Raw genomic sequence first — 13,836 nt, forward strand, 5'->3', positions numbered from 1 at the left:
CCTATCACGAAATTTATTTTACAGAATAAAGCATTGGCATTCAAAATGGTGTGCAAGTTGAGATATTTTATTTTAATTAGCAAAGGGGAAAATTTATCATTTCCATGTTTAACAATTAAATCAACTTGAGATCTCACATCATTCTTTGAGAACAACAATCATAGCCGTGCACGCAAGCTCTTTTGAAGGAATCCACAATATAAAATAATAATTAATGGGTTAAGATTATCCACTCGGGAGATTTTATTCTCAAAATGTTGAAGTGGGGTCAATTTTTAGATCGAAAGTCTGCTTTTGGTGTGAAATTGTCCAATTTACGGCAAAAAAAATGATAAAATTCTTGTTGGGAGGTTTGAAATGATAAGATGGTAAATGGGTTTAAGCCATAATTCCAAGCAGTATGACCATTTTTTTCATTATTGGTGGGTGGCCACTGTAGAGACCAGCAAGGCAATATCAGCGATGGCATGGCGGCCATCGTTTGTCTGTCTGGACTTGTAGAAATAACAATGATTTAAAGGCTTGCTTGCCTCCCCTCCCATGTCAGATCTTGCTGCTCTGTGATGCCTGCTTTAGAGATGGGATATTCTTGATCCACAGCATATCGTCTGGTTTTGAGGTTTAGTTTTTATAATCAGCCTGCAATTAGATTAGAGAGAGAATGATTTTAGCCATTGTGGTATCCCTGTTGTTGTTCTGCGCTGGTATGGCCATGCTGGTGGCGTTCTATCTCTGTCTTGTCTCCTATGTGTCTCTGTATCAGAGGCGTGGACAGCGACAGTTCGAGGAGAACAGCAAGGTTCCCAAGCAACAGGGCCTTTCAGAGGCTGACCTCCAGCGTTTGCCCACAGTCGAATGCCTGAAAGAAGAAGAGCGGACTCCGCAGAGCGAGTGCGCGGTATGCCTCGAGCCACTCCAGATCGGTGACTGGTGCCGCGTGATTCCAGCATGTGACCACGCCTTCCATGTGCATTGCGCCGATGCGTGGCTCTCAAAGCGCTCCGTTTGTCCTATTTGCAGGACGAGCGCCACTTGCGAGAGCGGGGAAAAGAATGGTGTGAATGGTTGCGCGCCTGCGGCGGCGTTGCCCCAAAAGCAGGGGCGGGATCACGATCAAGAATTGGGGCATCTACCTCAGCCTGCTCCTGCTGAGAGTGTCGTTGTTGAAATGCCGATAACCCTAACACCTACACAGTGTAGAGGTTGAGGACGCTTTGGGTTGCGGCTATGTGCATCGGACCAAGTTTTTCGTTTTTCGTTTTTTTTGAAAAAGCTTTAGGTAAAAGTTGTTTTTTTTTTTTTTTTTTCGACGAAAAAGCTTAGTTGCAATAGGGTAAAAACAATTAGTAGCAATGTTTGAATCTTGTTTTTAATGGTGAAAATGGATTCAACATCATCAAAAACTTTTGAGACATCCTAAGTTTGATAGCTGTGTTTGAATCATGTTTTTAATGGTGAAAATGGATTCAGAGCCATCAAAAACCTTTGAGGCATATTGAAGTTTGAGGCATCTTGAAGTTTGACAGCGGTAACCTGGATTTACAAAAATAGCTGTCCGATTTTATCAAAATATTGCTAGAATTTCCATGATTTTCAAGGCAGAAAAAGCAATATGTTTAGACTACTACCCACATAAATGGATTAGTCTTTCCTTAATTTTTCAAGGCAGAAAAAGCAATATGTTTAGACTACTACCCACATAAATGGATTAGTCTTTCCTTAATGACAGTAGAGAAAATTTAATTTAGGTTTTCATTTATGTTATAAAGATTTCTGGTTTTTGAAATGTTAAATATTTTTGACATCCCATTTAAAAATGAGGTTTGTAAATTTGTCTTTTTAGTGTTTAAATCTTGTTTTTTATTAGTGGAAATGAATTCAGCACCATTAAAATTTTTTTAGTCAAAATTGACCATTATTCTAACTTTCCCGAAATTATCAAAATCTTTCAAATATTTCTATTATTTTCCTAACAAATTTAAAGCCTCATCCTATTATCCTCCGCAAACCTATTTTTTAACCAATTATAAATGGTGGAGTTAAAAATAATTTTGATCTTAATAAATCGTATATTTAAAGTAATATGTCAGCTTATTCTCCAACATGAGAAAAATAAAAACTATTTAAAGTAATATCTCAGCTTAATCTCGTGCGCGAGCAAAACAAAAACAAATTTCAACTATAATTCAGGCAAAAACAAATTTCAACTCTAATTCAGGGATGAGTGTTGTATTATATTTCCCAATTATGTATTATGAGTGTTGTATAACGAGCCTCCTTCACTCTTTTGATTTTCTTTGGAATTTGATTTGGCCAGATTTCTGTTGCTGTGTAAATGTTGTTGATAAACAGTTAGATCATGAGAATTATTAAATGTTATTAAAACAATGCTTTAAAAATAATACAAATTTTAGTGGAAATTATAAAAATTTTGGTAGAAAGTTTTGTTGTTGAGTTGTACGTTAAAGGTTTTTGATAGTGTTAATTTATTTTTGACATGTAAAATAAATTTAATTAAATTCCTTATTTTTTTTTTTAATTTTTATAGACAACACTTTATTAAATTCATAAATATTTTCATTTATTTTTTATATATAATAAAAAAATTCCATAAAATTATTTATCATATGTTGCTTCTAATTTTTGCTGCTTCAAAACCTTTTTACGATTAACAAAAAATTCATGGCTTCAATATTTCAGACAACATGTACAGAAACATGCAATTTCAATTTACTTTGCCAAGCCAAACTAGTTTTGCTAGTTTACTTAACCTTAAGTATGTCCGTATCTTATCGGTTTAAAATCTTCCGGGTGACTACGGGCATGGTGGCTGACAAAGTATTTTCTTTTGCTTTCAATAAATTACAATGTCGTTATGGACCTTTTCGCAATGGGGAGCATCTAAATTTACTTTCGACGTCAGCAACGACTTTCATAATTAAAATATGGTACCAATTTAATTATTTCTATCAAAGGGTCAGAGGGTTGTGACTCGGCAGTAAATTAGTGTACGTTACGTGGAATGTGGTTATCGATAGGTAAGTTAAATTTTACGTTTGTTCAAATACGGTTGGTTTAAATTTATTGGTCCACTCTCTTATATTTGATTAGGGTTTTGATGGATTAGTTGGATTGTTATTTTTTTAATTAAAGAAATCAGGCTGGAGTAGCTTTCATACTAATCAGCAATATTGCTTGTTTTTCGATGGATAACAATTATCTATTTCATCTACTCTAAACATAGTGGATAACAGTTATCTATTTCATCTACTCCAAACATTGAGGAAAGGGGTAGTTAGGTTACCTCTCGGCAGGCTTGGAATTAGTCCATGGATCCACCAACATCAAATCCACATAATTCCCTCCACTTGAGCCTTTAAAGATTTCAAATAAGACTTCCAAACTTATTGTGGCAACTCCATTATGTTCTTGACAAAGTAGACAACAACCAGAATACTCAACAAGGAAATTGGACAAACCTTGACTTAAGAGGACTAGGAATTCAAATAAGTGAATCTAAGTTTGCAAAACAGGGATAAGTTGACCAACTTCAAATTCAATGTCAAAAAATAGTATAAGCCTTGGACCTTCTAAGGGCATAACAATTTAAAGAACTTGTTTCTAGCTCATTGCTTACATCCATTAATGAGCTAAAATAAACCCCATGAAAAATTTGATGAAGATATTGAAAAGGCATTGTAAATCATTGTTACAATGGTTAATAAAATTAGCAGAAAAACAAAGATAAATCATAGATGTAGTCCGAAAAATATTAATGCGCCCAATCTTAATGTTCACATAATAGAAGCTAATCCTTTTACTTCTATAGTTCACTCCAACCCCTACTTCTGCATCTACCTTTGTTGCATCAAGCTCTTCACTAGAAAATAAAAAATTCTCATATATGCCAACAATGTCTTTCAATGCAATCACAATGCCACCAACAATAAAATCCCATGCCTTTGTGGCATATAAAATAACTCCTCAGTATATGCACTGAAAGCCACCTCATGACCTAGAAGCTTTTGAAAACTCCACGGATCAAAGAAAATATAATGCTAAGAACCTCTATACATGGAGTGTTGATGGTCTTAGTGAGCAAGAAATACTCACTATGTGCTCCCAAATGTTAATTTTTTATAAAACTTATATTAGAATAGGAGAAATGGATCTTGTGGAGGTTGTCACTAATATAATATATCTGGATTATTAGGCATTTTAATAAAATGGTGGACCTCAATTATCACAAAGGTTCAGTGAGATATCTAGGCAAAGGTAGAAGTTACAAAGGAAGATCACACTAAAGAAAACAATGCGAAAAGTTGTGTAATAAGTGAAATCATTGAAGGCTTGCGTTGACTACATTGGATACCAGCAACATAAAGGGGATCTCCCCGATATAAGGTCCCAATTAATCCTTACACCATTTGGTGTAGGATGTAACACCATCCTCCCACATTTACCCAAGTTCACCGGTCTACCGAGGTAAACATGTGACGAAGAGTTACTATGATATGACTCAACCTCCTAGGTACAGTTAAGGAGTTGGAATCAAAAAACCAAAACCGAAACCTTACTGACCTTCCTTAGGAACTACAGGACCCACAGGAGCTAAACCACCCCTCCAGGTTCCCAAACCCTAAATCATATTTCTTTTCAATTGACTTGAACTCCCAGTCGCATGCATAAGCCTGCAAAGTAGAAAATGTAGTCTTATTTTCCCAGTTTTGTGCCTACAACCGTAAAATATGAGCCACCTTTTCAGGGCTAGTCTCCGTACCACTGCCTAGAACATGATGAAACTTTCCAAAACAATAAATAACACAAAGACAAAGCCTATAACACAAAACTTGATCAAGAAATTGACCTAACAAGGCCTAACCATGACAAACATTTTGTCAAACATATGGCAGACATGTAATCTATAGGTCATGAATGCATATATGATCAAAGGAGTTTGAAAATTATTTGAGAATCACCAAGAAGGTTTAATGCCCTCTCATAATAGCTACAATAAAATTTGTTAATTCATGCATTCATCAACCATTCATATATTCATCAAACATGTCAAGAGCCATAAACAATATACATCATATAATCATCATATAACAACCATATAAACCAACAATAACCGACATGTATAAACCATGGAAACCCAACCATAATATCACCATCATAATCAATAAATATGCTCATAGATAACAATAAAAAATACTTCTTATTAACATACGAAAATGCCAACCAAGTCAGGGACTTCCACATACCACCCAACCATAGACTAGGTTGAACCAAATCTTTCTTTCAACTAGTAATCCCCATTTCATATTCCAAGCATCAATGTGGGATCTCATGGAATAACCAAAACAAAACCAAACCAAGGCTTCCAGAGTCCAAACCACCTCAATCATGAACTAGTGATTCCACCTCACGGTCGAACATCACTAACCATCAGCAAATTGGTCTCTACCCAAGTTGTGTAGGGCTCCATAGCGTTTGTTCCAACCCAACTCCAGAACTAGTAACTTAACCCACAACTGCCATACGAATCTAGAGCATTTTTCCAACCAAGGCTCCAAGACTAGTAACTCAACCCACCAAGGGCTCCAGAGTGTTTTTTGAACCAAGGCTTCTAGGACTAGTAACTCAACCCAAGTTGTTCTAGGGCTTCAAGAGTTTTTGTCCAACCAAAGATTTAGGAGCTAGTAACTGAACCCACAACCATTAGGAACATGAGCACCAATCATAAAACAATCAAATGGGAAACCGAAAACACGATGGTTATCCAGGAAATGACGACGCTAGGTAAAACCACTGTCAATTCAGGAAAATCTCCATGCCAATGAAAACACATAACCAAGAAACCACATGCGTGTACCATGCATGCCAATACTAGCAAGGAAATCATACGTGCAATCATTAGGGAAATTTTGAGGTCTAAAATGGGCCTCTTAATGAAATTATAAAATAATAGTGGAAAAAAAAAAAACTATTTTTTGCAACTCGTATTTTAAACTTATCTCAATATGGGTTTACTCAAATTTTGAGCGGAAACACTCATTGAATGCAAAATTTGATTCCTCATCCAGGTAGTACCCATTTTGCATACTTTCAATGGACCTTGCTACGTGAAAAATGAGAAATACATGAAAAGTGTGATTGCAATAACCTTTTTTCATTTATTTCTCATTTTTCGTGTAGTAGGGTCCATCAAAAGTATTCAACATGGGTACTCCTTGGATGAAAAATTAAATATTACATCTAACGAGTACTCCCGCTCAAAATTTGAGTAAAACCTTAGGGAGATAAGTTGAGAATACAAGTTGAAAAAGTAGTTTTATTATTTTATTATTTTTTAATATTTTTACTTTTTTACTCCAAAAATGGTGAATCATCCCCCAAGGTTGACATCATCATCTTGAATCCTATTGGCTCTTATAAAGTTTATTTTGGTTGTACATTTTTCTTAGAAGGCCAATTTTAGACCTCAAAATTCCCCTAATGTCAATACTTGTAAAGCAATCCAATTACAGTAGTTTTTGTTCCACATGTTCCCTTGCGCTCCCCTGCTTTCCTTGTCCTTCTTCCTCCAAATCCAAGTGAGACTAGAATGCTCCAACAATGCTCCAAGATTTCTCTCAGTGTGAGAGAATGATAGAGAATAGAATGAAAGTGTCAAAGACTGAACTGACAAAAGATAACACTAACCAAAATATTCCACTGACAAAAGCCATGAAATGATCCTCAGAAGCCTTTTTATCATTGAGACCTCTAATTTCTTTATTTTCCTTCATTTTTCCTTCAATTTCCTCCTCATGCAAATCTATTAACTTTCATCTTCCTTTTCTCCTACTTTCCATTTTTCATAAATAAAAAGTCAATTATTGCCACTTTACCTTTTCCATTATATTTTCCACTTTCCAGAGTCATTTATTAATCACCAGTGTTCCCCATCACTATGTTTTTTCCCAACATTCATCTTGGAATGCATGTCCTGTGACATTAGTCTTATATTTTTTTACATGGAAAATCAACCAGGGCTATTACAAAATCACCCCCCTTGGGGGAACACTGTTCTCGGTGTTCAATGAAACTTATAAGCTAGCAAAATAATACTACTTATGGAGCTTTATAACATAACTCATTGCAGTATTTACAATAACCAACTACTTGAAACATGAAAAACATACTACTTCCTGGAGATTTATAACACAACTCATTACGATATTTACAATAACGATCATATAATATCATGCACATTTTCTTCAACCAACAAATAATCATACTATATCTGGAGCTTTATAAACACAACTCAATACAATATTTACAATAATATACACATATGCACATTTCCTCAACCAAAAAATAAAAGGATATGATGCCTGCATCAACAACAAGGTAATGTAGAGGCTCACACCTCCACCCTCAAAAGTAGTACTAGGAATCACCTCATTCCCAGGAAGTCTAGAATCCACTGTCAAGGTCAAAATCCACATCCAATGTCCAATGCTACACTCCTGTGCCACTTGTTTTTTTAGTGAATAGTCACTAGCTCATTGTTCCAGGGCGCACTTCTAATGTGCTTCTAATTCCATCTGACAATGCTAATGACCAAAATCAATGTATTCACCAACCTTCCCTTCTCTGCTACACAGCCCCTCGGGAAATCTGGTCACCCCCTTCCATGTAGTCACACATCTTCCAAGTTCCACGTGCATACCCTTCTTTGTTACACAGTCCCTCAGGCGATCCCTCCCTTGGCACAGTTTCCTCGCATCAAAAGGTCCAAAAACCAAAGCATATCCCTCCCTCAAAACCATCTTACCAGTCATAGCATGCTCATGGAAATCGATGGAAACTATTGGGTACCAGTGTCCCACAATGGCCTTGCTCCTGAAGTGCTTTACCAACATACTGCCACCTGTTCCAATTCCTTTCATTGTTGCTGCTAACATTCTTTTAGTCAGTTCTAACCACCCAACTGAGCATTTTCATGTTTTCTTGTACCAAGCACATAATTTCCATTAGATTCAAAATGAATTGAAATAAATTCAGATCATACTTCATTGGTGGCCCATCAATAAGGTACACTTGCAATTCTCTTCACTTCCTGTCACAACAAGTCAAACAAGTTGTTTGATCAAATCATCATGAATATACATATCACATCCGGTTAGCTCAAAACACAACCATTATAAATCAAAATCATAGATCACATGTAACCATCATAAATAAAATTCATAGATCACATGCATAGTTAAATACTCAAATAAAATATGGATACTTATCCTTCAAATGGTTCTTTGCTTTTTCCTTTGTTATTTTTCCTTTCTATACACACACTGGATTGGTTTCCAAACCTGGCAAGCATCCAATACCTTTTCTTCTCTTTAATCATGTACACATACATACCATGTACATCACACGTACACCCACACACGATGTACAACACAACACATACACCAACACTCGGTATACCCCACAACACAACACATAAACCTACACACGGTGTACAACACAACACATAAACCTACACTTGGTGTACACCACAATACAATACATACACCTACACCCAGTGTACAACACAATACACATACGTACACAAAGTACAACACAACGAATACACATGTCGCGATGCAATGACTACATTGTACTCGTAACGCAATAGCACATATACACAACACAAAATGTACCACATGTACAAAATACCCGTAACACAATAGCACATATACACAACACAACATGTACGACATGTACAACAACACTGTGTACCACATTTACATAGCACCATCTACACAACGTGTACGCAATACCATCTTCACAACATGTACATAGCACCACATGTACACAACACCACTTTCACAAAATGTACACAACACCACTTACATAGGGTGAAAACATGAATATGGATTACAAATTTGGGCCAAATGTGGTGATGAAATTTCAAGTTTTTTCTCTTTTATCGAATTGCACCCATCAAAATTTATATAAGAAATATGTATTTTCCTAATGATATTTATGCAAAAAAATTTAGTGTCATATAATCTCTAATTTTCCATTAAATGCAATATATGTCCTTGCAATTTTTCACATAACTTAAGAGGTATGCATCAGTTCACCTGGCATAACTTAGTCTAAAATATATATTTTTCAAAATATATATATATGAGCATGATCTACACGGAGAGAACTAAGTTTTTCGTATTAAAAATTTATTTTTTTATGCAAAATTATATTTTTGTATTATTTTTCATTTCAATTGCATTTTGGAGAAACATGTGTTCACGTTTTTTTAAGCACTTTCAATCAATTGAACTAAGAGTACCCTTTTGAAGATGACTCATAAATGAAGATAGTGGTTTTTTAAAAAAAGTTTGTTGTGTATATTTTATGTTATTAATTTTTTATTCACCCCCTTTGAAACTATCCAAAAAAATTCAAGTGTTATGTTTAAAAGAATTTAGATGACAAATATTATATGAATTCGAAAGTGTCAAATTCATATGCCATTGGATAGAGGATTCTTTCGCAAATCCAACATGATTAACTTCACCACTTAAGGAAAAATTATACCCTAGATCCAATAAGGTACAAGTTGGGGTTGCAAAGAAATCTATAGAAGAGGTTTTGAACCTGTAAGTTTTAAGACTTCAAGAGCTCGATTGAGCACTTTAAAATCTCTATCGAGTGCTTGAATTCAAAATTAAATTTTCTCAATCGAGTGTTATTCAGATAGTTTTTAAAGATTAGAATGTTGGGTTTTTTTGTTAGAGTATGGGTATATAGCTTAGGTGGAAAGACTCGGAAATTTTTGTTATTAGATGCCTTATCATGAGGTTAGGTGATCAAGAGACTTGGATGGCTTATGATGTTGTTAAGTGACCAATAGAGTGGATGGCTTATCATGAGGTTAGTTGAAGTCACCTAACTTGTTTTATGTGATATCAATTTGCTTATTATTAATGAAAAAGAATGATCTACCAAGCTTTGCCCACTTAACCTGTTTTATGTGGTATCAATTTGCTTTGCCCACCTAACCTCTTTTATGTGGTATCAATTTGCTTATTATTATTTTTAATTATCCTGCAACTAGAGAGAGATTGATTTTAGCCATCGTGGTGTCCCTGTTGCTGGTGGCGTTCTATCTCTATCTTGTCTCTTACGTTTCTCTGCAAGAGAGGGGTGGACAGCGATCGCGGAGAACAGCAAGCTTCCCATATGTCATGCATATTATAATAATAATTAGATATTAAATTGTTATTTTTTTTTAAATGAATTCCTTAACAACCATTTCACTACTAACTTATAAAAATTTACACACCTTTTCTATATATAAATATAAATTTTCAATTAATAATATTTTAAATAATATTGTAATCATATAAATAATAACTTACTCCATCAAAAATATAAAATTCAAAACACATGGAAATTTAAAACTAAAAATAGACCAAAAATTGAATTGTTAATGTAATCAAAATCAATATGTATTAATAAATAATATTATATATAAAAATATGTTTTTTTAAATAAAAATAATACTTAATTTTGTCTCGGTTGAACGCGAAGATTAGAATGTTGGTTTCTTGTTAGTTTTGTTTAGTACTTATGCGGATAGTTTTTAATTTTCAATGTGCAGTTATATATGAATATAGGAAACTAGAGTATGGGTGTGGACATGAGAATCAAACTTATATAGGTTAGATAAAAAGACTCAGAATTTTTTGCTACTAGATGGCTTATTATGAGGTTAGGTGGTCAATAGACTTGGATGGCTTATCATGCCGTTAGGTGGCCAATAGACTTGGTTTATGTTAGCCTCTCTCACAAAACAATAATAAATCAAAAAATAAATTAATTAATTAAATATTCCAAGTTAGGAATTTGTACCTAATAGTTGGGTTGTTCCTCTAAGATAGGAATTAGTTTAGATAACTCCTATATTGGTGTGTGTCTGGTGAGAAATTATCTCAACCAAAGGAGAAATTATCTCAACCAAAAGTGTCTAAGATAGCACGCACTATCATGAGAACACTGTCTCTTATCTATTTATTTGTAACACTATATTCAATTTTTATGAATGAAAATGAGAGAGAGAAGCATGAGGCTTCAGCCTTTTCCCGCCAATACTTTGTGTCTGGTTTTTATGTGTGCTTTATATATTTGTCTGAGTTAATCTCATTTTCAATATGTGGTATCGGAGCTTTTTTGGTTCTTAGGGCCTATGTGAGTCTATCAGCGTGAAGATCTGTGAATCTATCAACGTGAAGATCTGTGAAGCAATTGTAGCATTGATCATTGAGCGTCAAAAGGGCTTGGCGTTGAGGACGGCTCGTTGTTGAGGAGGAGAGCCGAATCTAGTGGTACACTTGAGCGTTTCGGTCGTGAGACATAGTACTGTAGAATGACATAGAGATGCATATGTATGGTGGAATATTTTTGCATAGAAATGAATGCAGGGTATTGCAAACTGAATAAAATTTGGTTAGCCATTGAAGATTCTTTCACATGTAGCAGCGGAAGCATATTTGAAGAAGTGTGGCCTCGTCAAGTTAAGGTATGAGGGTATTGTTGTCATTTGCGCATTTTTAAAAGATTTCTATGCCTTGTGTCTATTTCCTTGGAAAACCGTCTCCAATTCCTCATTATCTGCTTCTGCAATTGCTTTCTGTAAAAAATTTGATAATCTAGAAAGGTCTCCAATCACAAACAATCGAATATTTTCCAGTTGAAGTTTTCCAGTTCCTCCTTTAAGACAATTTGAAACAATTCCATGAGAAAATTAACCTTTGTCTTTGGTCGAAGCCAATTGTCTCAAAGCAAACACAGTCAGAATTTTGATGCCCAGTCGTCAAGCAAAATATAGAGAGGTTATGGTGGATATAGCAGCTACTGAAATGCACATTCAACGCCCATGATTTGTTACTAGGAGGAATAAAGAAGAACAAAACTCTAGATCTCTTAGAGGATTGCGAACCTAATTGACAAAAAAGAGGGATCTTATGCGGCCGGACCATATAAGCCATTCCATCGGCTTTGTAATTTTGGAGGATTTTGATCGTATTTGTTAACTAAACTGAGCATCTGCTTTCTCTTTATCAGAAGAAATACAAGAAATTCCACTTGACGCAAGCTGACTATTACCACAAACAGGGAGATGATGGGGTTGATTGAACTATGATGAAAAAACAATTTGAAGCTACAAAATACGCATTATGGCCATCAATGCACGGGCAGACTGTAAATATCCTGTAAGGCTGCAGCAATCCATCATAATATGCGGATACGTGGTGAAGCTGGATCAGTGTAGTGAAGAATCTCGTGCCTAATTGCGTGTGATTTGAGCAAGGCGAAGCATTTATTCTGCAGCACGATGATCTCGTCCCTGGAAATATAATATACAGAATGTGGAACTCAGAAGGCGCATGAAGAAATTTCAAATGGAAGTTTACGGTGAACAAGCTTTAAAAAAATACGTATGGTTATGGTACTTATATTTTTTATAAACGGAATGGTGCATGTTTTAAATCGAAATCTAAAATTTATTCACCTATTTCAACTTAACTTTATATCACTTTTCAAGTGATTTCATAAAGTGTTTTAAAATGAAAAGGATTTAAAAGCTACGTAAGAAGATGTGTTCTTTATTTTAAATTTTGTACTTTTAAGATAAGGAGTATTTTTTATGTAATGGAGTACTAAGGTTATAAAGTGTGATTTTTAGGAGAGATAAGGAGTGGATAAAGTCATTTATTTGTAATAGAGAGATGAGTGAAATTATTTTTTGTAAATTTGGAGTGATAAGTGAATTTAAAAAAAAGAGTTAATTATTGTATTTTGAAGTAATATTTTTACTTCTAGGAGGTTGCGTGAGTTTTGAAGACATTTTTCTTTCAAAAAGTTCTAGAACTCTGATTCCATGAAAATGTTGTGAAGCTGAGCGATTATGTACTCCAAAGTTTAATAAAGATATCATTTTTGTGTTGATTGTGTCCTAGATCCGCCGGAAATTGAATAAGGGGATCTTAGGTACACGAAGAGTGTGTTGATGATGGTGTATGCTTCATGTTGTTGCTTTTTTGTTTGTGTCTAGTTTTGACACATAAATGATCTCATTTAACACACATAAAGTTCAATGCAAGTAAGCACCACACTTGTAACAAAATAGTTTCAAGGAAGGATAATTAAGCTCGACACATGCATTTGCATCACTACAACAAATAATCAAAGTTTTCAACATTGGCATTCTACCTCAACAAACAATTTCACTCAATACAATCAAGTTCATGAATCTGCAAACTCCAACATTTCAAAGCAAATTCTACATCACTACAATCAAGTTAATGAATCTGTAAACTTCAACGTTTCAAAGCATAGTCTACATCAACATTATTGAACTTGTAATCAAACTCAAATTACATTGAATTGTAAGGGTGCATTCTCGGTTGAAACCGACACCCAAGTCTTGAATTGAGTCAAATTGAATTCATTGTAGTGAGTCATTAAATCATTAAGTGTTTTTTGGGTGCATTTTCGACAGTGTTCGACACCCTTCCTTTAAGCAGAATCAAGTGAATGCACGAATTTTAACTCTAAAGCAAACAAGCAACAAGTTCACATCTCCTGCAAGCGAGTGTGAGTATTCATTCAAGCAATTTGCGTCAAAACAGAACAAAGTTCAAACCTTCAAGCGAGCCAGAGTGAAGTTCATTGCAGCAACCATCAAAGCAACCAAACAAGTTCAACTCTAACACCAATCAAGCCAGTTGAGATCGACATCAAGCGAGCGTGGCTATTCCTTCAAGTGAGCGTAAAGTCATCAAGTAAGGCAAGTGAGCA

The 13,836-nt window shown here is 34.9% G+C and overlaps 1 protein-coding gene across 1 annotated transcript; it reads left to right on the forward strand.

Moving 5' to 3' along the window:
* Window positions 1-361: 361 nt before the first annotated feature.
* Window positions 362-1,748, forward strand: LOC149140092 (E3 ubiquitin-protein ligase ATL23-like). Its single transcript, XM_089449430.1, has one exon. It carries the CDS (start codon window positions 662-664, stop codon window positions 1,205-1,207), a length of 546 nt encoding a protein of 181 aa, XP_089305556.1. The 5' UTR covers window positions 362-661; the 3' UTR covers window positions 1,208-1,748.
* Window positions 1,749-13,836: the final 12,088 nt, after the last annotated feature.

The sequence above is a fragment of the Pinus tabuliformis genome, chromosome X, assembly GCF_031772625.1.
Source record: "Pinus tabuliformis cultivar Carrire ecotype Pingquan chromosome X, CPIR1, whole genome shotgun sequence".
In the NCBI taxonomy this organism is placed as follows: domain Eukaryota; kingdom Viridiplantae; phylum Streptophyta; class Pinopsida; order Pinales; family Pinaceae; genus Pinus; species Pinus tabuliformis.

What these genes read in the sequence shown, in the direction of transcription:
- LOC149140092 (XM_089449430.1), top strand. Translation starts at nt 662, where the DNA reads ATGATTTTAGCCATTGTGGTATCCCTGTTGTTGTTCTGCGCTGGTATG.